Source organism: Elephas maximus, chromosome 24 (assembly GCF_024166365.1).
Source record: "Elephas maximus indicus isolate mEleMax1 chromosome 24, mEleMax1 primary haplotype, whole genome shotgun sequence".
NCBI classification, from domain to species: Eukaryota; Metazoa; Chordata; class Mammalia; order Proboscidea; family Elephantidae; genus Elephas; species Elephas maximus.
The window spans coordinates 22,437,539-22,462,459 of record NC_064842.1 but is presented as its reverse complement, the minus strand read 5'-3'; the positions used below and the strand labels follow the sequence as shown (position 1 = coordinate 22,462,459).

Genomic DNA, 24,921 nt, shown 5'->3' with positions numbered 1-24,921 from the left:
CCATTTTGGTCTTTTCTTTCTTTCCTGTCTTTTTAATGACCTCTTGCTTTCTTCGCATATGATGTTCCTGATATCATTCCACAACTCGTCTGGTCTTTGGTCGTTAGTGTTCAACGTGTCAAACCTGTTCTTGAAATGGTCTCTAAATTCAAGTGGGATATACTCAAGGTCATACTTTGGGTCTTATGGACTTGTTCTAATTTTCTTCAGTTTCAACTTGAACTTGCATATGAGCAATTGATGGTCTGTTCCACAGTCAGCCCCTGGCCTCATTCTGACTGATGATATTGAGCTTTTCCATTGCCTCTTTTCACAGATGTAGTCGGTTTGATTCCTGTGTATTCCATCTGGTGAAGTCCATGTGTATAGTCACTTGTTAGGTTGGTGAAAAAAGGTATTTGCAATGAAGAGATAGTTGGTCTTGCAAAATTCTATCATGTGATCTCCGGCATCGTTTCTATCACCAAGGCCATATTTTTCAACTACTGATTTTTCTTTTGTTTCTAACTTTCACATTCCAATCACCAGTAATTATCAATGAATCCTGATTGCATGTTTAATCAGTTTCAGACTGCAGAAGTTGGAAAAAATCTTCAACTTCTTCATCTTTGGCCTTTGTGGTTGGTTTTTGGTATCATGCAGGTAGTCCATTTATTTTAATAGTTACAGTCCTTGTTCATTTACTTATATAGCAAAACAATGTGCCAGATTCCATGACATACAAAGTTGAACAAGAAATGCTTCTTGCCTCAAGGAACTTCCAGGGTGATAGGAAAGACAGACAGGGAAATTAGTGACTGAAATTCCTATTTTAAGTGCTGTTGACAAACTCTACAGGCATTTTAATGCATCGAAGAGTTAAAAAAAATTAAATCATGAAAAAACTATAAAAGATGTATATGACTATTTACTAGAACTCAAATATGAATAAGAATTCTATGCATAAAAGCAGTCGATACAGAATTCAAAGAAAATTTGATTGATTTGACTATGTATACAATAAAAACTTTTGGACATCAAAAGATAATATTTTGAAAGTAACAAACTAGGATAAATATTTGTAACAAATATGACAGACAAGGGATTAATACTCTTTAATAGGCCTTAGAATTCAATTAAAAAAACAATAATTCCCCAAAAGAAAAATGGGTAGAGACCATGAATAGATCCACACATAGGCACACACAGCACAGATGGTCAATAAACATTTCAAATGATCATCAGACAAAAATACTAATGAGAGTTTTCTGGAGATTAGGCAGGTGAAATTATAGGTGATTTTCATTGTCTTCTTTATAATTGCTGTATCTTTGAACTCTTTGGAATAAGGTGTGTATTACTTTTATTAGCAGAAAAACATTATGCAATAAATGCATGCCCTGGTAATCAAAGAAGTAGAAGTTAAAACGAAATGCAAGTTTCCACCTATAAAAGCAAAAAAAATTAAATTTTTTTAAAGCAGACACCACTGAGATGGACATTCTCATATACGGTTGCTGGTGGAACTGTGAGCTGGATCGACCTTTCTGGAAAGCAGTTCGGGAAGCGCATCATGTGCCTTAACAAATTTCCCATTATAACTCCCCTTGGAATCTGTGCTAATGATCTAATCAGACATCTGTTCAACAATACCTGGATAAGTATAGGCATCACACCATTAGTTCTAATAGTGCCCCGAAATAGGGGAATGGTTAGATATTATTTATTGGATCATTTAAATAATTTGGATATTATATATAGAATATAGATAAAGTGTAATATAATATAAATGGTATAAATGTATATTTATATATTTTATAAATATATCCATGCACATTGGAGCCCTGGTAGCACAGTGGTTAAGAGCTTGACTGCTAACCAAAAAGTCAGCAGTTTGAATCTACCAACTGCTCCTTAGAATCCCCATGGGGCAGTTCTAATCAGTCCTATAGGATCACTAGGAGTGGATGGCAATGAGTTTGTTTTTTTTTAATATATATATAGCATAATTTATATATAAAAAATATTTTTGTCTGATTCCTAAAGTATCAAAGATACTCCTAAAAAATATTTAAGGTAGCACATGTGCTCAATGAATTATAGCATGTCTATATTAGGGAATGCCATGAGCCCATTTAAAATTATGGTTTTGAAAAATATTTTAAAACATGGAAGAATACTTACGATATAATGCTAAATAAAAAGGGAAAAATTGCTAGTTTTATTTCTTCTGTGTACGTCTGAATCCAGTTTTATAAGAATTGCCTATATACGTACATGTGTGTATAAATGTGTGAAGTGTGGAACCCCTTTATAGTAAGTAAATTTGGCCTTTGATCTTGGTTCCCGAGAGCTGGATCATAACTGAGGCCAGTGAGTGGGGGCCCAACCTGACCAAAAGGGACCACCTGGGGGCCTGATGTTTGCTAAGCCTCAGGAGGCATGATTTAATCTATCATTGTCCAGTGGTGAGGCCAATAAAGGAGCTTCCTGGATAGTGAGAGCAAACATCTGCTCCCAGAAGGGTAAGTGTGTGTACCCTAGAGGCATGGGAGATCTGTGCTGAGGCTGGACCTAGCCATTTGTGTTTGTATCCTCTTTCTTGATAGATTAAAAACCTCCCCTTTCCCTGCAGTTTGTGGGCAGTATCAATGAATTATCGGACCTAAGAAACAAATAAGTGTCCCATACCCACTGCTCTATCCCCTTGTGAGTGCAGAGGAGTGAGCAATGGCTGCACTGGCAGCTGGAGTCTGAACTGACTAGGGAAGGGAAGCTGAGATTTCCCTGGGCTGGTTTAATATAACTGACACAGCAAGCAGGATTAGCTAGAGAGAACCCTGACTGCTCTACGTGTATGTGTGTGTGTGTGTATTCCTACTTAGAAAAAGACTGAGTGTAAATATTCCAAAATGCCTTCCAATAGGACTTCAGAGAAGTGATTTTATTTTCTTTTTTATGTTTTTGTACTTTCTGAATTTTGTACAATGAGCATTTTTTTTTTTAAATAAAAAAGCAGACTTAAAAAAATACAGCATGGTACTTTGTCATTAATGTAGCAGTATTAGAATATACAATTTAAGGAGCTCATTAAATTGTTATTACAATGAAATTAAGTTTAGCCCCATTTCTGGAACCCTAGAAGGATACAATAATTAACTGTCTGGCTCCATTTTCCGTCCTTCACACACAGGCAGATTTACCTAGTCTCAGCGAAGTATTAGACTCTGATGGGGGACTTTCCCAACCTTGATGTGGCACTCTGCATAACATGAAGGATTTCATTCTAATTATACGATGTGCTCTCTGAATAGATCCTGAGATACTGCTCTTCTCTTTACTGAGATGTGCGCCACCTGTCAGAAAATTCCATGGGCTCTTTTTCACTCCATTTCCATTAGACAGATGTGTCAACAATGAGACTTGAGGAATCTGATGAATTTGAGGAATCTGCATACAGTTAAGTGTATGTCAATTCACATTGCTTCATGCGGATGATTATTTACAATTAGGTAAATGATTCAAATTATTTGAGGCTGAGGCATATATAGGCTGAGTGTTGTGGCATTTTCTTACATGAAGAGATCTTCAAACCTGACAGAATGAAAAGTTTTAAGGCCAAAGGGGAAGTCAGATTCTGGAGCCATTGTAATAGTTTTCCAGAAGTCGACATCAGCAGAATTAATTCATGTTGAGTGGATGGAGTGTGGTTAGAAAATACTGGTATGAAAAACATTGTACAAATCGAAGAAAGAGTCCAAAACTAAACAATCTGGCATAGGGAAAAAGCAATCAAACAAAAAACTCCGTCACCACTCTACTTAATAAGATATTGTAGAACTTTCCCACAATGAGTTGTGAACATGTCATTTTCTCAACTGGAATCCAAGCTCCTTCAATATGGGAATTTTACCTTAATCATCTTTATGTCCTCGGTACTTAGGTACTCAATAAATATCAGTGAATGAGGAAATAAATGTACCATTATGCATAAGTAAATATAATACCATGAAGATGGCTACTTCCAGGTTCAGACAAGAATTTTGAGGCAGAGGGGGTGCCTTCTAACCCTAAGCTTCTCACTCAAATGTCCTGTGAACTGATGGACAACTCCCTGTTAAGCAATATGAAGGCTATTTTAGCCGCATCTTCCCTAATAATCTGGGATTATAAATTTTCCAGTTCTCCACTTTTGAAAGTATGAATGAATTGACTCATCAGATATAAAACAATATGAAACAGAGCCTTCCATTGGGGTGATCAGAATTGTTTCAGTAAAGTAAGGCTAATAGTATGTCCTTGAGTGGTGCAAATGGTTTCTACTTGGCTACTAACTGAAAGGTTAGTGGCTCAAATCCACCAGTGGTGCCATTGGAAGAAAGGCCTAGAACTTTACTTCCGAAAGGTCACAGCCATTGAAAACCCTATTGAGTGCAATTGTACTCTGTCACACATAGGGTCTCCATGATTTAGCTTGATGCCAATGGGTAAAAAAGGCTGATAGTGCCAATATTGGAATGGGATCCTTCTAGGTTATTCCATTAATTCTGAATCTATAGTGCAAAATTTGACCACAGTATTTTAAAGTCGTTTTTCCATTAAATACCCTCCATAATTTAAGAAAATTTAGTTGAACAGCTAAAATGTGGGATAATACATAGGACTGTATTATACATTCAGGCTTTACCGCAGTTCAGTTGCGATTAATTTGAAGTCAAAATGAAACACCAAACAGAAACTTAGCGTAATGTATTTGTGTGCCTAATATAACCTCTTTTTCTTTTCTTCTGTTTTTAATCCTCAGTGTTAAAAGGAAGCTACATAACGACTGGGTCATGAAAATTAAATATCTGCCAGCTCTAAATTGCTTTGGATCCTGCTCCTTGGATAGTGTTCACTCATTAGTTTTGGATTCCTTGAAGAGACTTGAGGATAATTTGTGAGTACAAGAGTTTACATACATCATGAACAATCTGTGACTTTCAGAAGTTTTGCAGTGATAAGCCCATGGCAGCCTGGGAGCTATCTTTCAAATTGTTTTTCAGAAAAATCAGGTGTTAACGATTCCATTTGTTGGACAAGGTTAATTAGATTTTCAGGCGAAAATTGAAAGTTATTCACGCAAGACTGAATATGATGTGGTCTCCTAACAGCAGTGTTGCTTATTTGTTGTCAATTGCTATCATTTCTTGAACTAAATCAAAGCAGACATTATCTATACCAATATTTGCCAAATACAGTGCTATTGGTAAAATCTAAAATCGTTCTTAGAGGTCAGTTGGCCCATCACCTGTGACTGCCTGCAACAAAATCATCACACTCCATGTATAGTACCCAAGATGACTTTCTCATAGAAAGGTGAATTTGAATGGTGTGCAGTCTTATTTTCGATCTGGTTAAATATTAATAATTGGAAAACAGCCACTTACTGTATTTTAACTTTTCACTTTAAAAATCACTTGTGATACATGCTATGACATGGATAAACCTCAAAAACATTAAGCTAAATAATAGAAGTCAGACACAAAAGGCTGCATGTTGTATGATTCTGTTTATATGAAATGTCCAGAGACAGCGAGTTAATACACAGAAAGGAGATCAGTGGTTGCCCAGGGCTGGTGGTGGGAGCAGGGATTAACTGCAAGTGAGCACATGAAAATGTTCTAACACTGTATTATGGTGGCTGTTACATGATGTTATTGATTTGCTAAAAATCATTGAATTGAAAATTTACAGTGGGTGAATTTTATGGTGTGGAAATTATACCTCAATAGTGCAGTTTATAAAACAATGTTGAACCACAAATAAGAATCGACTTGTTGCAACAACAATCATATTATTCAAATTTTGTTGTAAGAATGAGCATAAATCTATCAAAGTACCATGGGTTGCAAGAATACTGCAAGACCCTTCCCTCCTGACTTAATTCCATTCTTAAAATTATTTTCTCAAACTTTGTTTTTTTCTGAATTTCAGCTTTTCCATGTAAAGAATGTGTGAGTTGGGATGAGGCTGAATCTTAGCTAGAGGACTTGGCTTTTCTTTCTTTACATTTTGGTACAACTAAAGAAGTGCTAGAAAAAATGTTGAATGGTGTCTTTGACTCCCTAACAAGACACAAATGCTGCCTTCTAGGTCCTACTGCGTTTGATGAAATTCATAAAAAATGGGAAACAAAAGATAATGTCTATCCATGAAGAGCTAGAATGTCTTTAAATTACAGAGGTTTTATTTATTTATTATTGTGTTTTTAGTGAAAGTTTACAATTCAAGTCAGTTTCTCATATAAAAACGTATACACACATTGTTATGTGACCCTAGTTGCTCTCCTACAATGTGACAGTACACTCCTTTACTCTACCTGTATTTCCCATGTCCATTCAACCAGTTCCTGTCCCCCTCTGCCTTCTCATTTCACCTCACATAGTCTGCTGCTCACATAGTCTCATGTGTCTACTTGAGCTAAGAAGCACACTCCTCACTAGTATCATTTTATGTCTTATAGTCCACTGTCTGAAGAGTTGGCTTTGGGAATGGTTTTAGTTTTGAGCTAACAGAGGGTCCAGGGGCCATGACCTCTGGGGTCCCTCCAGTCTCAGTTAGACCATTAAGTCTGGTCTTGTTACTAGAATTTGAAGTCTGCATCCCGCTTTTCTCCTGCTCCATCAGGAATTCTCTGTTGTATTCCCTGTCAGGGTAGTCATTGGTGGTAGCCAGGCACCATCTAGTTCTTCCAGTCTCAGGCTGATGGAGTCTCTGGTTTATGTGGCCCTTTCTTTCTCCTGGGCTCATATTTTCCTTGTGTCTTTGGTGTTCTTCATTCTCTTTTGCTCCAGGTGGGTTGAGACCAATTGATGCATCTTAGATGGCTGCTTGCATGAAGGTTTTATTTTAAGCAATGGAATAAAAGTATTAGAAGTTTAATGGAAGGATGGAATATCACATCTCTAAAATGACTACCCGACATTTTCTTGAAAACTGCAGTCTTTATGAAAGATACATATTTTTCACTCATTTAGAAAAAGATGAAAATTTTTATTTTGGTGTGTAACATATTGCACTGAGAAATGTATTAAAAACTTATAAAAACTCTTTTCACAGCTCATTAAAAACAATTTTATTTCTTGACACCAGACCTTCTGATTCCACAAATATCATTTATATGGCATAATTAGTTGCAGAGTTTCATTTAGTTTCTGTAACATAATTAACACTAGTGATTATATCACTGGCATTTTAAAGGAATGCATTTCTGAAACATTTAATGAAGAAATAAATGCAACTTTATTTCCAATTTGATTTTATACGACATTAATACTTCATGATATATTTATAACTGTAAAGACACATTCTAAAACCTTATGCAAACATGTGCCCTTGAGGTCCGATAACCAAAAAAAAAAAACCATTGCCACTGAATTAATTTCAACTCATAGTGACCCTATAGACCAGAATAGAACTGCCCCATAGGGTTGCCAAGGAGCAGCTGGTGGATCTGAACTGCCGATCTCTTGGTTAGAAGCCAAGCACTTAACCACTGTGTCACCAGGGCTCCTGTGGTCCAATAGAAGACATATATTCTACATCAACATCCAGAGAGAGGTTTTCCATTTTCAAGATACACAAGACTAGAACCATGATTTTACCAGTGCAAATATTTCCAGTACACTTACCATGTCAATTGTAATGGTTAATATGACAACAATAAACCCATACAGGTTGCGTAGACCAGCCTATAATCCTGAAGTATATTGATCATTCAGTGAATATTTATTAAGCCATATGTGTTAAACACTGTGAACAATACAAGTAAGTTAAATCACGATGCCTGCCTCTAAATGCTTAAAGCCCAACTGGAAAGGCAAGAAATGCAGACCTAGAATCAGCGGTATGCTGGAGACAACGCCCATCAGCTTGTCAGAGACAGCTGTTAAAATTTCAGGAATTTTGCAAACCTGTTGTGAAACACAGCCATTATTAAAATATAAAATTATATCAGCTCAAAATTAAACTACATTAAAAAACGAAGGCCACACATACTGAGAACTCATTGCTTCCTATTTATTTTACTACATTTTACTATAATCTATGCTCTTAAGATTTTTTTGTCCTCAAAAACTAGAAATACTATTATAATGATGTGTAACTGCACATATTTTCCCAACTCCACATTCAAAAATGTGACATTGGTAGTTTGAAATTGGCCATGGCAGAAATATTTATCCCATTAACATTGGCAAACACTACAAATCCACCCCCCTTCTCCCCAAGAAACCCATTGCCGTTGAGTCCATTCCAACTCATAGCAACCATATAGGACAGAGTAGAACTGCCCCATAGAGTTTCCAAGGGGAGCCTGGTGGATTCGAACTGCCAACCTTTTGGTTAGCAGCCATGGCACTTAACCATTATGCCACCAGGGTTTCCAAACAAGTTATAGCAACCACAATAAACATACTAAGTCTGCATTTGGATGAAGGGGTATTTCTTCCTTCTTAAAGATTATCTTTTCATTGGTGCATTTAGCTTCCTATTGTCAGTGCTAACATTATAAAACAGAAATCAGAAGATTAGTCTAGACAATATTAACAGGCCCTGACTTCTGGCACCTAGAACTTGTCTTTTCAGAAACTCCAGCATCCCTCTCTCTGACCTTTCTGTTTTATGTTATGAACTCTTGTGAGCTCTAATTTCCACTACACCTACCCCTTTCCATCCCTGCTCATGAGGGCTCCTCTACACCTACACCTGCTCTTAAATGGTGGTGGTCTCTAGAGTTTTGAACTTAGCCAATTTTTCTTCTCACTTTCTATTCTCTTCTTGGGTGATTTTGTATCTTCTCCAACACACATGCTGACAAAACCTAAGCTATCTTGATTTTTGAATTTATGTATACCTATTAAGAAACCCCGGTGGCATAGTGGTTAAGATCTACAGCTGCTAACAAAAAGGTCAGCAGTTCAAATTCACCAAGTGCTCCTTGGAAACCCTATGGGGCAGTTCTGCTCTGTCCGTTAGGGTTGCTACGAGTTGGAATCGACTCGAAGGTAATGGGTTTTATGGATTCAGCATCTCCACTTGGATATCTCAGAGCCACTCAATATGACCATAACTATAATTTTATACTTATTAACTTCCCCCACCCCTGAATCTATTCCTTCTATAGCATTTGCATCTTTGTTGGTGGCACCATGACCCATCCAATCACCCCAGCTGGAAACCTGGAAATCTCTAATGACTCTTTCCCTCAAACCCTACAAGCAATCAGTCACCAAATGTACCTATATTACCTCACAAATACTTATTGAATGTGTCCTATTCTCTCTATCTTTATCCCCCCTAAGCTCTTATCTCTCATTGGCCTCTTGCTTCAATTTTATCCCTAGCGAATCTATTACACATTAATCTTTCAGAGTATTCTCCTGAGAATGGTATCCAACCATCTCAATATCGTTCACATTTTTCTGTCCCCTACACACAAAGAGGAAACCCTGGTGGCGTAGTGGTTAAGAGCTACAGCTGCTAACCAAAAGGTCGACAGTTCGAATCTACCAGGCGCTCCTTGGCAACTCTGTGGGGCAGTTCTACTCTGTCCTGTAGGGTCACTATGAGTCAGAATTGACTTGACAGCAACAGCTTTGGTTTTCTGGGGTTACACACAATGACTTCTGTGTTGTGGCCCCTGAGTCCTCTTCACCTCATCTCCTTCACTGCCCTTCACTACCTTGTACTTAAGTTCCTGTAACTCTAGACTTCTTGCTGCTCTCTAGATACCCCATGCTGGGACTTTGTACATGGTTGGTGCCTGAAATACCCTCGTCCCTCTTCCTCTCACTTCTTTTACTCCCTCAGATCACACATTTCTTTAAGGCTCAGGTGATATCTTTTCTTCTAGAGAGTTTTTCTGACCTTCCACCCAGAGAGGGTTAGTTACCCTTTTCATGCCTCAGTCTTGTATTTATTGAATTTTAATTATGCTTAAGGGCATGTCTCTCCAAGACACTAAGCTTGTTGAGGGTTATTAATATATCTTTCTTATTGTCCCATAATTTGAGCAAAACTACATAGATGACTCTGGAAGAAGCATGAGAGCAGGAGTCTGATGTTCACTTGTTTAACAAATACTTATTGGTAAAGCACTGTTTGAAGCACTGTACTTGGTGTTGGGAATTTAAAGGTGAATAAAGCTAGGTCCTTGATCTCATATCTAATGAGGGAGGAATGTAAATAGATGATTGCCACAGAGGGTGCTAAGTGCCATGATAGCAATATAAGGGAGGAGAGAAGGAGAGTAGAAGAAAGGGCTTAGATCATCTTCAGGTAGGGTTGTACAGGCAAGAAAAATCAGGGAAGCTTCCTGAAGAAGGTGTCATCCATGCCAAGTTTTGAAGAACTGGTAAGAGTTAGCCAGGCAAAACAATTGAGAGAGTGAAGTGGATAAATAGCCATAATAAAGAAATGCCAGTTGCAAAGGTATTGAAGTGAAAAAGAAGATGGTGCATTCTAGAAACTACAAGTGGTTTCATGTCATTGGGATCAGAGGAGAGAAGAGAGCTGGGGAAGATGAGATTAGACAGGCCAAATGTGAAAAGCCCGTATAACATGCTAAAGAGTTGGGATTTTGACTTGAAGGCTTTAGCAGACCATGATTTAAAGAGGAGAATGATAAAATATGCATTTTTGACAGATCACCCTAGCAGCTGGGTGTAGAATGGACTGGGGAAAGGCAAGTTGGCAATACTTTAGAGAAGAAATGATAAGAATTTGAACTTAACCAGTGGAAGTAGGTATGCAGAGAAAATAGATTCTTAAAAATTTGCAGGGCTTGGTGACCTGCTCCATAAAGGAATGGAGAAGAGAGAAATCTAAGTTCCATTTTTTTATTCTCAGCAATATTTACTACACCCCTGTTATATACCAAAAACTGTTCCAAGCAGTGATGCAATGATAAACAAAACAGACATATTCTTTGCCTTCATGGAGCTTATATTCTAGTGCAGGAGACAGATAATAAACAACAATTAATCAAATAAAAAATAGAAATTTAGGTGATTATGTGCTGAAAATGCAGGAGATGAGAGGGTAGAGAGGATGGGAGGCAGTGTTTTTGATAGGGTGGTCAGGAGACACTGTTCTGAGGAGGCAGCATGTGAGCAGAGATCTGAATGAAGTCAAAGATCAAATCATGCGAAGATCCAGGAAAAGAACATTACGACAGCAGAGGGTTGCCATGCTGCTAGTGTGGACGACTGTTTGCGTAGTTGTGCTATTTACTACGATAGAGAAAATATAAGCGAGGGAGTAGGGAATAGGTCTCACATATGTTGGACATGTTGTCAGGAGAGATCAGTCCCTAGAGAAGGACATCATCCTTGATAAACAGGATCAGCTAAACAGAGGAAGGCCCACAAGGAGATGGATTGACACAGTGGCTGCAACAATGGGCTCAAGCATAACAACGACTGTGGGCATGGCACAGTACCGGGCAGTGTTTCATTCTGTTGTACGTAGGGTCACTATGAGTCAGAACCGAACTGATGGCACCCAACAACAACAGGTTTGTGGGGGAGAGAATGAGCTCTGTCTATTCCACCAGTTACTCATTGACTGTGTGGTCTTGGGCATGTCACTATTTAACTTATTTGAACCTCGATAACCTCGTTTATGAATGGAAACACTAACATTCTTACCTCATGGGAGTTTTGTAGTGCTTGAATGAGCTGACGTGGGTGAAGATATATTAGTATTTTCTAGTAGTCATTTAAGAATTTTTAAAGAACACATTGACTTCCAGCGGCTGTCGAAATCCATGATAATAATAAATGCTCCAAAAACTGGAGGAAAGGAAAAACTCTAACCTTTCCCATTGGGAACGGATGGTACAAATATTCCCTTTTTCCAAGCCATAGGATCTGACTGCCCATCAAGTGGTGAATTTTTTGTTAGGTTTAAAATGACATAATCTTATTGATTTCCTTCAAGCTGATATCTTCTCAGTAGGAGAACTATGCTCACTACTAGCATGATCCTAGGCTAACCCAATTTTTATTTGTTTGGTGGGGTAGTCCTGGGCAGAGTTGAGTCAGTCAGATTCTCACACTCTCCCTTGTTTTATTTGATTTTATTCTCTTTTATCCTCAGACCTCATCCTCTCCCTGACACACATACAGACAACCATTCTTCTGGGCTTGGTGTATCTTTTTCTGTTTCCTTCAAAATGTGCCTATTGTGTGTGTTTGTAGGTATTTTTAGCTTATATGATGCTATTGTAGGGAATTTAAAGTCCTACTCTGCATTGGAAACCCTGGTGGCGTAGTGGTTAAGTACTACGGCTGCTAACCAAAGGGTCGGCAGTTCGAATCCGCCAGGTGTTCCTTGGAAACTCTATGGGGCAGTTCTACTCTGTCCTGTAGGGTCGCTATGTGTCGGAATCGACTTGACAGCAGTGATTTGGGTTTACTCTGCATTAGTAAGGAGCCCTGGTCGCGCAATGGTTATGCTCTCAGCTGCTAACTGAGGGGTCAGTGGTTTGAACCCGCCAGCTGCTCTGGGAGAGAAAAAACCTGGTGATCTGCTCCCATAAATATTTCAGCCTTGGAAACTCTAGGGGATGGTTCTGCTCTGTCCTGCATTGTCACTATGAGTCTGAATCAACTTGACAGCACACAACAACAACAACACTCTCCATAGTGTCCATTTGGTCCCTAGTAGTTGTAAACACTTGAATAATTAGAAGTTTTTGTTTTTTAAACCAGCAGTATTTTCTGATCTTTGCTCTGAAGGACATTTATTTGGCGATGGTCAGAAATTTATCTTTGAACCCAATTCATTGTATTTGGGCTTATTTTTTTTTTCTTATATACCGACCCTCCTGGAATTTGGTTGGTGATACACTCAGCCCAGAGGGAGTCATGCAACTGTGAGATAAAAATACTTGACAACCTCAGCAAACAGCAATCATTGATCTGTTCAGTCAGATTCTGGCTGAGCTTTTCAACTCCTTTCTCACTTGTGCCACTCTCCTTCTAAATATAGAAGCTGAAGAGATTTCTCAAGTGATACAGTGTAATCACGTCTTCCTGAAATTACTTCTGCCATTGGAGAGTCCTCTCCATAGAAGGAAAGTCAGGTCCATTCCATCCCTAGATTCAACGTATTCCTGTTTCTGCAGTTCCCTATAATGAGTCTGAAATTGAGCCAGATGAAACTGCACTTACACAAACCCATCATTGGCCAGCTGTTAAAATGGGAGCCAGAACAGCTCCCCAAAAGGCTGGAAAAAACTCCTCTTTAAACAATTTCCATCTCAGAAACGATTACCATTCTGGTCGCAATTTTTTATGGTAATTTTACAAACGGAGTTTGGCACCAGTAAGGAAATGAACACCTGCAATTAATTATGCCGTGTTAAGCATGTTGGCCTGTTGCTGGACATAAGTTGAACCTTTAACCCTTTGATATAGCTTGTCAATTCCCAAGAGATGAGCAACTAACTACTTGGCATTACTTCTTATCAGTTACCCAAGTAGGAGCCGGATTGTTATATGAAAACTGTGTAGCACCCCTCAGTAGAGTTGCTATGGAGTCAGATAGAACTGGTTTTCATCCTAGCACTCGCTAGCTCTGTGATCATTGAACACATTACCGTTAGCTTTTCTTAGCCTCAGTATTCTCATCTTCAAATGGGAAAAAATATACTTACCTTATAGTCTTATCATGTAAAGTGCTGGCTTAATGCCTGGCGTATAGGGAAATGCTCAACAAATGTTAGTTCCTGTCCTTGTTCCTCTAACGAAGATACTAAAAAACATCAAAGTAGAATTTTCATACTGAGGAGAAGAGATGGAGCTATTGTAACCTGCACTGGTTTTGGGGTGCCTTGTTCCTGTATCTACAAGCTAAGTCTAGTCTGCAAGCTAATAGTGGGCTGTATGGGAACACAGCCACGCTTACTCGTTTTTGTATTGTCTGTGTCATTGTGCTACAGTGACAGAGTTGAATAGTTGCAACAACAGGGACTGTATGTCAACTCAATAAAATATTCATCATCTGGTCCTTTACAGAAAAAAAAAAAAATTCCAACCTCTAATCTAAAAAACCAGTTGCCATTGAGTTGTTTTCAATTCATGGTAGCTCCATGTGTTGCAGAGTAGAACTGCTCTATATGGTTTTGAAGGCTGTGGCCTTTCAGAAGTAGATCTCCAGGCCTCTCTTCCAAGGCCCCTCTAAGTGGGTTTGAACTGCCAACTTCTCAGTTAGTAGTCTAGCACTTACCGAGCTCTCCCAACCTCTGATATAAAGGTTTCTATTATGCCCTGCCTTGCCTTTTGGAAATGTGCACAATGTAGACCAATGACAGGCAATAATCCAGAGCGAAGGCACTTTTTAAAAAATACCTTTACCTGAGGAACTTAGAAATTTCTTACTTCTTAACCTGTTGCCATTGAGTGGATTCCAACTCATAGTGACCCTGTAGGATAGAGTAGAACTGCCCCAGAGGCTATAATCTTTATGGAAGCAGATTGTCACATCTTTCTCCTGTGGAGTGGCTGGCGGGTTCATACCACCGACTTTTCGGTTAACCACTGTGCCACCAGGGCTCACTTCTCCTATCATAAAAAATAAAATATTAATATCTTCTTTCTTGTCCCCTGCCCTCATTCTCTGTCACCACCCCCAACTCCAAGGGGAGAAAAGCTAGGACACTGCTTGCTCAATGGCCCCTCTTCTTTAGCTATCCCACAATTCCCACGGACTGCCTTAGTGGTCTGTAGAGCCATCTTCCATTCAGTAAATAACTCCAATCATGTAACACATGTGCCCCAGAGCATCCATCCCTTTACTTGCCATCTGATTATCCTGCTTCCCTCCCCACATCAGAGTTCATGAATTCACCGAAAGACAGGAGAGAAAACTGATAGGAAGGGTGCTATTGTTCAGGGAGAGTTTTTTCAGAGTAGTGTTTTTTTTTCCCCCCGTTTTAAAGAAAGAAAGTGTTAGAACATGTTTCTCTTTCAAAAGTAATATAACTGAAGATCTCAGGGATACCAGGGAAAAATTCAGAGGGAACTTCCCAGAATCAGTACGTTTCTTTTCTGTGTGACTCTAGGATGTGTTTATTGTCAACCAGGCATTTCTCCTTTAAGGATATTCAGACAAATACTGGGAGCCTTCTATGTTCAAAGTATTATGTTAGCTGCATTTTATTTTTTTTAAGAGATGAACAATGTGGGCCAGCATTTTACATGAGACTTTGAATCCGGTGCCACCCTGCTATGGATGATGTTTACAGGTGGGGCTCAGTAAGACCCCCTGCATAGGGGGTATAGTGTAGAGGACTTTGGCTCCAGACCAAACTCTAGACCAAATATAAATGTCTTATTGTAAGATATCTGTGAAAACCCTCTTTTTTTCCTCTTAATTGTGGTGAAATATATAACAAAACATATTCCATCTCATGAAAATACTCGTAACTTGTGAAATGCTGTAGAAATACCAGTTAATATTATCATGATAGGTTTCTCACAAAGCGTTTGATTTTTTTTGAACACTCTAGTAGGCAGTTAACAAAATAAGGGGATTTAAAATCAGGATAGGTAGGTGTCAGGGTTTTATCCTTTCATCATACTTATTCAATCTGCATGCTGAGCAAATAACCCAAGAAGCTGGACTATATGGAGAAGAACATGGCAGTAGGATTAGAAGACTCATTAACAGCCTGTGATAGGTTGATGACACAACCTTGCTTGCTGAAAGTGAAGAGGACTTGGAACACTTATTGATGAAGATCAAAAACTACACCCTTCAGTCAGTATGGATTACATCTCAACCTAAAGAAAACAAAAATTTTCACAGCTGGACCAATAAGCTGCATCATAATAAATGGATAAACTATTTAAGTTGTCGAGGATTTCATTTTACTTGGATCCACAATCAATGCCCCTGGAAGCAAGAAATAAAACAATGTGTTACATTGGGCAAATCTGCCGCAAAAGACCTCTTTAAAATGTTAAAAAGCAAAGACATCGCTTTGAGGACTAAGGTGCGCCTGGCCCAAGCCATGGTGTTTTCAATCACCTCATATGCATGCGAAAGCTGCACAATGAATAAGGAAGACTGAACAAGAATTGATGCTTTTGAATTAATGGTGTTGGCAAAGAATATTGAGTATATCATGAGCTGCCAGAATGAACAAATGTGTTGGAGGAAGTACAGCCAGAATATTCCTTAGAACAGTGGATGGCGAGACTTTGTCTTACATACTTTGGACATGTTGTCAGGAGGGACCAGTCCCTGGAGAAGGACATCAGGCTTGGTAGAACAGAGGGTGAGGAAAAAAGAGGAAGACCTTCAATGAGAAGGATTGACACAGTGGCTGCTAAAATGGGCTCAAACATAGCAACAATTGTAGAAATGGCATAGGGCCAGGCAGTGTTTCATTTTGTTGCACATAGGGTCACTATGAGTCAGAACTGACTTGATGGCCCCTAACAACAACAATAGCGTGTATTTGTGAGCGTAAGATAGACCTAGTGACAGAATAAAAAAAAAGCTGTTAAGGAATATGCATCTGGGTATGTATATGAAATATCTGTGAAAAGCAGTTAACCTTTCAAATTTCTTTTTCCAAGTTAACACCGGTTATATATGCCTTCTTAGTTGAAATAGGCTTTATTTAAAGGTGCAATTTTTTCTGATATGAGAAAAAAGTTAAAACATTTTCTATAATCCTATAAGTTTTTTTTTTTTTTCAGATTTTAAAAGAAATGAAAACACTTTTGTGGTCCCTTAAGTCCTGTGGATCCGGGGAACTGGGTCTGCCATATTTAATGGACAAGCAGGTCATGGCGGAGGACCCTATGACAGTGGGGCAAGGCTGCAGTTACACAATCACTGTCCGGGGCGGCACGTCTCTGTGAATTTCCCGAGGGCTACAGGAGTTCCCTTATCTGGAGCCATCCTAATGGGCACTGACCCAGGAGGACTCCCTGCCAGGGCAAGGCGACACGATAAGAGGCTGTTGGAAGACAAGGATGGAAGAAGATAATGCCATTGCTGTTTGTACCCCATTAAATCCAGCTCATTCAGTCAACCAGCTACAGTTACAAAATGTGCCATTTACAAAAGTGTCACTGAGTCACCAGTTAGAGCTTTCTACTTCTTATCTGGGATATTTAAATGTTTCACTATTCCAAATTCTAACTTGAATTTATGTTATTAAATTAGAGCCTCTTTTTCATCAACTTTGAACAAAATAAGACTGAGTTTACCTGTGCATTGGCTAGTCAGAAAAATTACTAGTATAAGCTGGATTTAAATTACTTTCAAGAAAAATTATTTAAAAATATTTCAAAGTGTCCTTTTACATAGAAATAATGTTTCTATTCCTGTATTTAGTAAAACTTCCTACTTAGAAATTAATTTGGCTACTTGTGTTAATTTTTCACTAAAAACAGTAAAACTAATTGTCCCTGCATGATTGTTCTTACTACTAAAGATTGGAAATGCTGTCCAAATTATTGATATTTTATTGTAGTGTATATTTTTTAAAATATAGGAGGTATCTCATTCAAAGGTTGCAAACTAGTGGCTCTTGAGCTAAATGCAACCTGCATAATGTGTTTTGTTTGGCAGGGTTTGGGGGCCATTTGTTTGTTTGTCTGACCTTGTATTTGCTTGTTTGGTGAGCTTGTGTTCCCTCTTGTTAAACAATGGCTGGCACTGGGCTTTGACTCCCCCTTTTCCTGGGGTATGTACTCTCGGTTCACCACCACCCTCTTTACTCCCTATTGTTTTATACCCAACCCACTTCACCCATTTGGTTTACCTACCTGGCTCCTTAGACGTTTGAGTTTGTGACCCTTAACTGCTGCACGCTCTCCCTTCTGATATCGTAGTTCATTGATGTATTCATCAGTTCACTAAGGATAATAATAGCCACCTCAGGCATATAGCCAACACTCAATAAATGGATGTTGACTGGCTGATTGAGGATCTACTGAGTATGCTCTAAAAACTCTTCTTTCACAGGTCTTGCTGGGGAATTCCCTCCCTTGATTATTTCCCTTTCAGGGCATATTTTTATCCCACAATCCACTTTCCCCAACTTGTTTACCGCCACCAGACCTTCTTTGGTATGGAAAATAAATGTTTTAGCAATCTTAGATAAGATAGAAACAACTTTCCAAACATATTACTGCCCTTAAGTCTTTCCAATATGGATATTCCATAGCCAGAAACCTTCAAAAAATTAATAAATCCAGACCTCTTTCTCTCACAATCCACCATCCTGTTCTGATTTCATATCTTCCTCCACACCTAATGCTACGTTATGGCCCAGAAAGCATCACCAGTTTAGAGTTCTTGTTCATGTACCCCAGTCCCAATTCTGGGGCCATTTCAAATGGCTGTGCAGGTTATACACCCCACAACTCCAGACACCATTCACCTAGACTGTGGCTCTGCTTGACCTCCCTCCAGCCACAGCTATGCAGGAGGCATAAAGCCTAAGATTTTAAAAGTGAAAGAAGCTAGGTAGGTCACATCTAATCCTTGATTTTATAAATGGGAAACTAGCTCAGAAAGATTAAGTGACTTCTCTAAAGTTATATATTTAGCAATAGAACACAACCAAATTCCAGGCCTCCTGACCTCAAATCCAGGGCATGTTCTAAGTGACATCACCAGTTTACACTTCAAGTCCCTGTCATACTCCACCCACTTGATGGCAGGGACCCTACAGAAGTCTGCCCATCCCCAATTCTCGCTCTTGCTAGGCTCCCTGTAAAAAGAACCAACAAGAGTGCTGTTTCTTCACTTACTAAATGAGGATAATGATAATATTTACCTCAGGGACGAGCAATCGTTGAAACCTGTTAATACTCTGACTAGATCAGGTTAATGGGAGGAAATAGGATTATTGTGAAAGAGGGCCCACCAAAGAGAAATTAGCAGTTCATTGCTGTAGTTCTGGTGAGAGAGGATGGAGGTTCAGCCAAGACACTGCAGTGGGAATAGGAAAACATGATCAGATTTCAGATCTATTTCAGAATTTAGATCAACAGGACTTGATGGCAGGTTGGAAGTGGACAGTAAAGAGGAGGGTATCCAGATGTTTTCTGGGTATTGTGTGCTACCACATGGCTCATTCAGCCACCCATTATCCTTTCTGGATTAAGACCTGATAGATCTCTTCCCATCCTCACCACTGGCACAACCACAACCCCAGGGTGGGAGATTTGACTTTTTTATTTTTTAAACAGGAACAGTAACAAGTGCTGTACTAATACAACCACATTATGGATTAAATAGACTTCTGTGGGTTGGTGAGGACTTAATCATTACTTATAATATTTTCTTCGGGCAAATGGATTTAAAAACTGAGAAGTGAACCTATGGCACATAACCTATTTATAATTTGGAATTATCTTTATGAAGGAAAAATACACAAGTTTTACATCTAATTTGTATTTTCCAGGCCTGTCAGAGAGTTTTCCATGCCAAGAGGAGCAAACACCTTCTGTTACTGCGTAAAAGCAAATGTGATTGTGACTGGAGGTAAGATCCCAGTTCATGTTTTAGAAATTTTCTGCTTTGCAAACAGGGCTCTCCTTGTTTAACATACTGATTTTAATAAAGGTATAGAATTTACTGCTGGGACAAACTTTTCGCCAGTTGCCGTTGAGTTGACTTCGACTCATGGTGCCCCTATGCGTATCAGAGTAGTTACTGTGCTCTGTAGGATTTTCAATGGCTGATTTTTTGGAAGTAGATCACCAGGTGTTTCTTTCAAGCGCCTCCGGGCAGATCGAACCTCCAACCTTTTAGTTAGCACAGCTGAGCATGTTAGCCATTTGCACAACCAGGGACCCTGGGGGCAAACCTTAGGGAATTTTAAAAAATTTGTGTAAAGTCCAATATGTCAGCCTTTTACTTCGTGGCTTCTGGGTTTGATGGCACATTTAGAAAGGCCTTCCTCACCCCAAGAATATGTGAAACACATTCTCTTATATTTTACTCTAATGTTTTTCTTTGTTTGTTTGTTTTATATCTTATATTTAGACCTTTAGTCCATTTAGAACTTATATATATGTGTGCAAGTATGAATTCCTAGCCTGGGTTCATGTGTGGGTTTTAAAAGAGTCCCGGATTCCCCAGAAGTTGTAGGACTCGTGTGCGTGTGTGCACACATGTGTACACACATGTACATTTTTCTGGAAAGCAAGCCAAAATTTTATGAAATCTCCAAAGGGGTTCATGACCAAAAAGTAAAGAGCCAATAGTTTAGAGTTAATAGAGAAGAAGGCCAAGGATAGAACCTTGAAGAATACCAACATTGAAGGGATAAGTAAGGTAGAAGACAGGAAACAAGGTCATCTGCTGAGAGTGAGGGGAATGATGATGATGTAAAAAGTTTGAGGGGGAAAGTGGAAGGCTGAAATACTCTCAGAGCCTTAGATGCCTCAGCTACAATACCAAAACAAAACTAAACCCACTGTCGTCGAGTCGATTCCGACTCATAGTGACCCTATAGGACAGAGTAGAATCGTCCACAATAGTGGGGCTCTAATCTGCTAACAGAAAGGGTGGCAGTTCGAACTCACCAGCAGCTCCATGGGAGAAAGATGTGGCAGTCTGCTCCTGTAAATATTTACTGCCCTTTAAACCCTATGGGGCAGTTCTGTTCTGTCACATGGGGTTGCTATGAGTTGGAATCGACTTGACGGCACACAACAATAACAACATAGAGAAATGACTTTGACCCTGGGCTCTGGAGTCAGACTGTCTAGGTGCAAATACTGGTTGTCTTACTCCCAAGCTGTGTAGCCTTGGGCAGGTTTTTTAACCTTTATTAGCTTCAATCTCATCTGTAGAATGGAGATGATGGTAGTACCTACTCATGAGTTTATTGTGTGAATTAAACTAATTCAGATAAGGCTCTTAGCATGGTGCCTTGCATGTAGTAAATGCTCAATACGAGTTTGCCAATAATACTAAAATAACAACACCTACTTCATAAAGTAGTTTTTAAGATTAATGGAGATGATGTATGCCTGGCATGTAGTAGATTCTCACTAAATATTCTATCCATTCACAATACATAAGAAAAATCACTTTGGAGATAAGTGGAGGTTTGTTGGGATAAAATGAAATCAATATTCTATTCAGGAGGCTGTTACAGAAGTCATGAATGAGATGACGAGGGTCTGAATTGTCATAGGTTTTATGGAAATAGAAAGAAAAGAGTCAGTCTTAGAGACACAGGAAATAAATTCTTCATAAGCCCTGGCAATTGATTGATACCAGTATTAATAAGAGAGATTGGCCAGCTCCAAGTTTGTAAGGTGGGAAAACTGGAGCAATTGTGTTGTGACTTACATGGAAATTAGGAAGAGGGTACTTACATAGGGAAGGAAACCAAGCCAAAACTCAATTTCAAGTTTAAAGTCAGATGTTGATTAGACATTCTGGGGGGATTTCTTCTGACGATGGGAAAAGGTCTGGTTGGAGATGTGAGCTGTTGGTAGACTTGAAAGATGTAAGTGAGCAAAACAAACAAGAATAAAGAAAATGGCCTAAATTGAAAGTCTGAAATTAAAAAAAAAGGAAAAAAGATTTTACAAAAAGAAGAAGAAAACACTGCCATAAAAAAAAATCCCATTGCCACTGAGCTGTGCAGAGATGGAAGCTTGGCTCCATGTGCAACCTGCTGCCAGAGCCAAAAAAGGCATCGCTGCTGAAGGTGTAACAGTCATTAAGACTGCTTTTCAAGAGGCGTTGAAGACTGCCCTCACCCACGATGGCCTAGCATGTGGAATTCATGAAGCTGCCAAAGCCTTAGACAATGCCAAGGCCATCTTTGTGTGCTCCCATTCAATTGTGGTGGGGGCTGTGTATGTCAAGTTGATAGAGGCCCTTCGTGCTGAATACTAAGTCAACCTGATTAAGGCTGATGACAAGAAACCAGTGGAATGGGTCCCAAACCAAATCAAACCCGTTGCCTTCATCGAGTCAATTCCAACTCATGGTCACCCTATATGACAGAATAAAAAAAATATAGAATAGAACTGCCTAATAGTCATACAGAAGCAGACTGCCACATCTTTCTTCTGTGGAACAACTGGTGAGTTCAAACCACTGACCTTCTGGTTAACAGCTGAGCAGTTTAACCACTACACCAACAGGGCTCCTCACAGAATGGGTAGGCCTCTGAAAAACTGACAGAAATGGTTGTTGTTGTTTGGTGCCCTTGAGTTGATTCTGACTCAGAGTGACCCTATATGACAGAATAGAACTGCCCCATAGGGTTTTCTAGGCTGTAATCTTTATGGAAGCAGATTGCCAGGTCTTTGTCCCACTCAATGGCTGAGCAGGTTCACACTGCCAATCTTTTGATTAACCGTGGAATGTGTAACCGTTGTACCACCAGCGCCCATTGGGAAACCCTGTAAGTGGTTGGTTGTAGTCGTGTGCTTGTTATGGACTAGGGCAAAGAATCTCAGGCCAAGAATGTCATCCAAGGCTATTTCCAATGCAAGAAATGAGCAGATATTTGGCTTTCAAAAAAAAAAAAAAAATTAATAAATGTACCAAGAAAGTCCCAAATATCAAACAAGTAAGAGCTACTGGCCCCTCCCATGTAAAGTTTCTTCAAATTCGTTCCCCCTAAACACACAGCAGCCAATGCATGTTTTCCTGCCAAGGGATCCTGCTTCAGCCCTGAATTGCCTCTGTTGATAGCTGCACTATTTCATGACTAGGCAACCTCCCTTCTAAGGGCATGAAGTTGAACTCAATAAAAAAATTATTTTCAAGTCCATTGTGGATCTAAAGTTTGTGCACAGCTTTGGGCCTTCCATAAAACTTATTTAAAATTAGCTATGATTCAGAAATTATTTTAAAAAAATTATACAGTAGTCTATTGGAAAGTGAAACAAATAGAAACAAGGCACTAAAAATTAGAAGAGCTGAGTTATTCATAGCATGACTGCTACCAAATGTATGATTTTCAACGATCACTTAATCTCTCTTTGTTTTTCATTTTCCTTATCTGGTAAAAGGAAGGTGTTGGACTACCTGATTTCCAAGATCCCTTTGCATCTAAAACACTATGATTATATTGTTTAAAAAACTTCCTATTCATAGGGAGATAAACTAAAATGTCCTCTGGAAATTTTGGAACCCAGCTTGCCAATTAAATTTAACTTATACCCACAGCTTTGCGCACTCAGAAAGACAAAACATTAATTAGCCACAAACTTCTAAAATTCAATTAAGGTCAAGAAAAGAAAGGAAGGTGTCTGCAAAGCAGTGTGTGACAGTCATGGCTTGGACTTGGAGCAGTTTTCCTGAGCCCTGGTGATAAGGTTTCTCAGAAAAAACAGGAATCCAAGTCTCCAGACTGTACTATTTCAGGTTTATCATGTAAAGAATGCCATTCTAAGATTTAGAACACATAAAGGAACAGATACTAGAATTAGATATTTTCAAAAGTTAAACGTACAATTACCGTAAGACTCAGCAATCCCAATCCTAGGCATATACCTAAAAGAACTGAAAGCAGGAACATAAACAGATACTTGTATACCAATATTTATTGCAGCACTATTCACAACAGCCAAAAGGTGGAAACAACCCAAGTGTCCATCAACAGATGACTATTAAATAAAATGTGGTATATACATACAATGGAATATTACTCAGCCATAAAGAGAAATGAAGTCCTGATACTTGCTACAAAATGGATGAACCTTGAAAACATTCTGTTGAGTGAAAAAAGGACAAATATTGTGTGATCTCACTTATATGAAATATCTAGAATAGGCAAACATATAGTGACCAAAGTTTATTCATGGTCACCAGGGGCAGGAGGGGCACTAAGCTTCTGTTAAGGGTAATGGAAAATGTTGGAAATGGATAGTGGTGATGGCTGAACAACAAGATGAACGTGGTTAATATCACTGAATTGTACAGGTAAAAACTGTTGAAATGGCAAATGTTTTGTTATAGATATACTTACCACAATAAAAAAAAATTTTTTTAATAAATGAGATGGTTGTATCTCTATTTCTTCATCATCACTAGCCCTTCCTGATTTAATGACTGATTTGACTTATCACTTGCAATGGAAATTTTGGGTTTTCCTGACCTGAACCACAAGTCCGAAAGAGGTCATGGAAGCCTGAAGTGATGAAGGAGGAGAGCATAGTAGAAATGAGAGACAAAGCAAGAAAAATGTCTGAGACTCAAGGGCAATGCACTGTGTACGCCCCACTGCACATCCTTAGTTAGGTACAAATAGTAGCCTTCCGTCATCTTTTAACCTAAACCCTAGGTGTGAAACTCTTTGAGAAAGCAATACCAAAATATATGGCTGAGTTGAGATTTGATTCCTAAAACCGTATTGTTCCGAAAAGATATCCTGGGACTAATTTATCTGAATCGGTATTCACCACTTGGACAGCCCTTTGTTCTCACACAAAAGAATGTAAACTGTAAGATGAAACATGGTGTTTACTATATCATAGGGTCTCCATCTACAACTTTGAAAACACATGAATTGTAGGTTTCATAACTCTCTCACAAAGACAAGAAAAGTTTGCAGTTTGACTGACAAGCAATTAATACCTCTCAGCATACAAAATTTATTGAATTGTCACAGTTGTGGAGACTCTATTAGCAGAAAATGCAAATCCTCAAAAACTGAGAACACGTTTTTCTCAAGAGAATACTCTTGTTGATTAGCGATTCAGCCAAGCACATTGCGAAGTATACAGCATGTACCAGCTGATGACTCTAAGTATACAATGAAAGCAGCTTTGCTAGGCAGAGTAGAATGTATTAAATGTGCAGAGACATTTGATGAGCTTGAAAGAACAGAAGCTCTTGCAGAAAAAAGAAAAAAAATCAAGCCAAACTAGGGCAGTATATTTACAAAAACAT

General features: G+C 38.9%; 1 protein-coding gene across 1 annotated transcript in view; it reads left to right on the top strand.

Annotated features, from left to right (window-relative positions):
- WDR64 (WD repeat domain 64) overlaps positions 1-24,921 on the top strand; it is a 155,838-nt gene that overhangs the window by 42,207 nt on the left and 88,710 nt on the right. The window contains exons 8-9 of the mRNA XM_049868224.1: positions 4,784-4,918; positions 19,457-19,536. Of these exons, the coding sequence (XP_049724181.1) occupies positions 4,784-4,918; positions 19,457-19,536 (215 nt within the window). The remainder of the gene's footprint in view (positions 1-4,783; positions 4,919-19,456; positions 19,537-24,921) is intronic.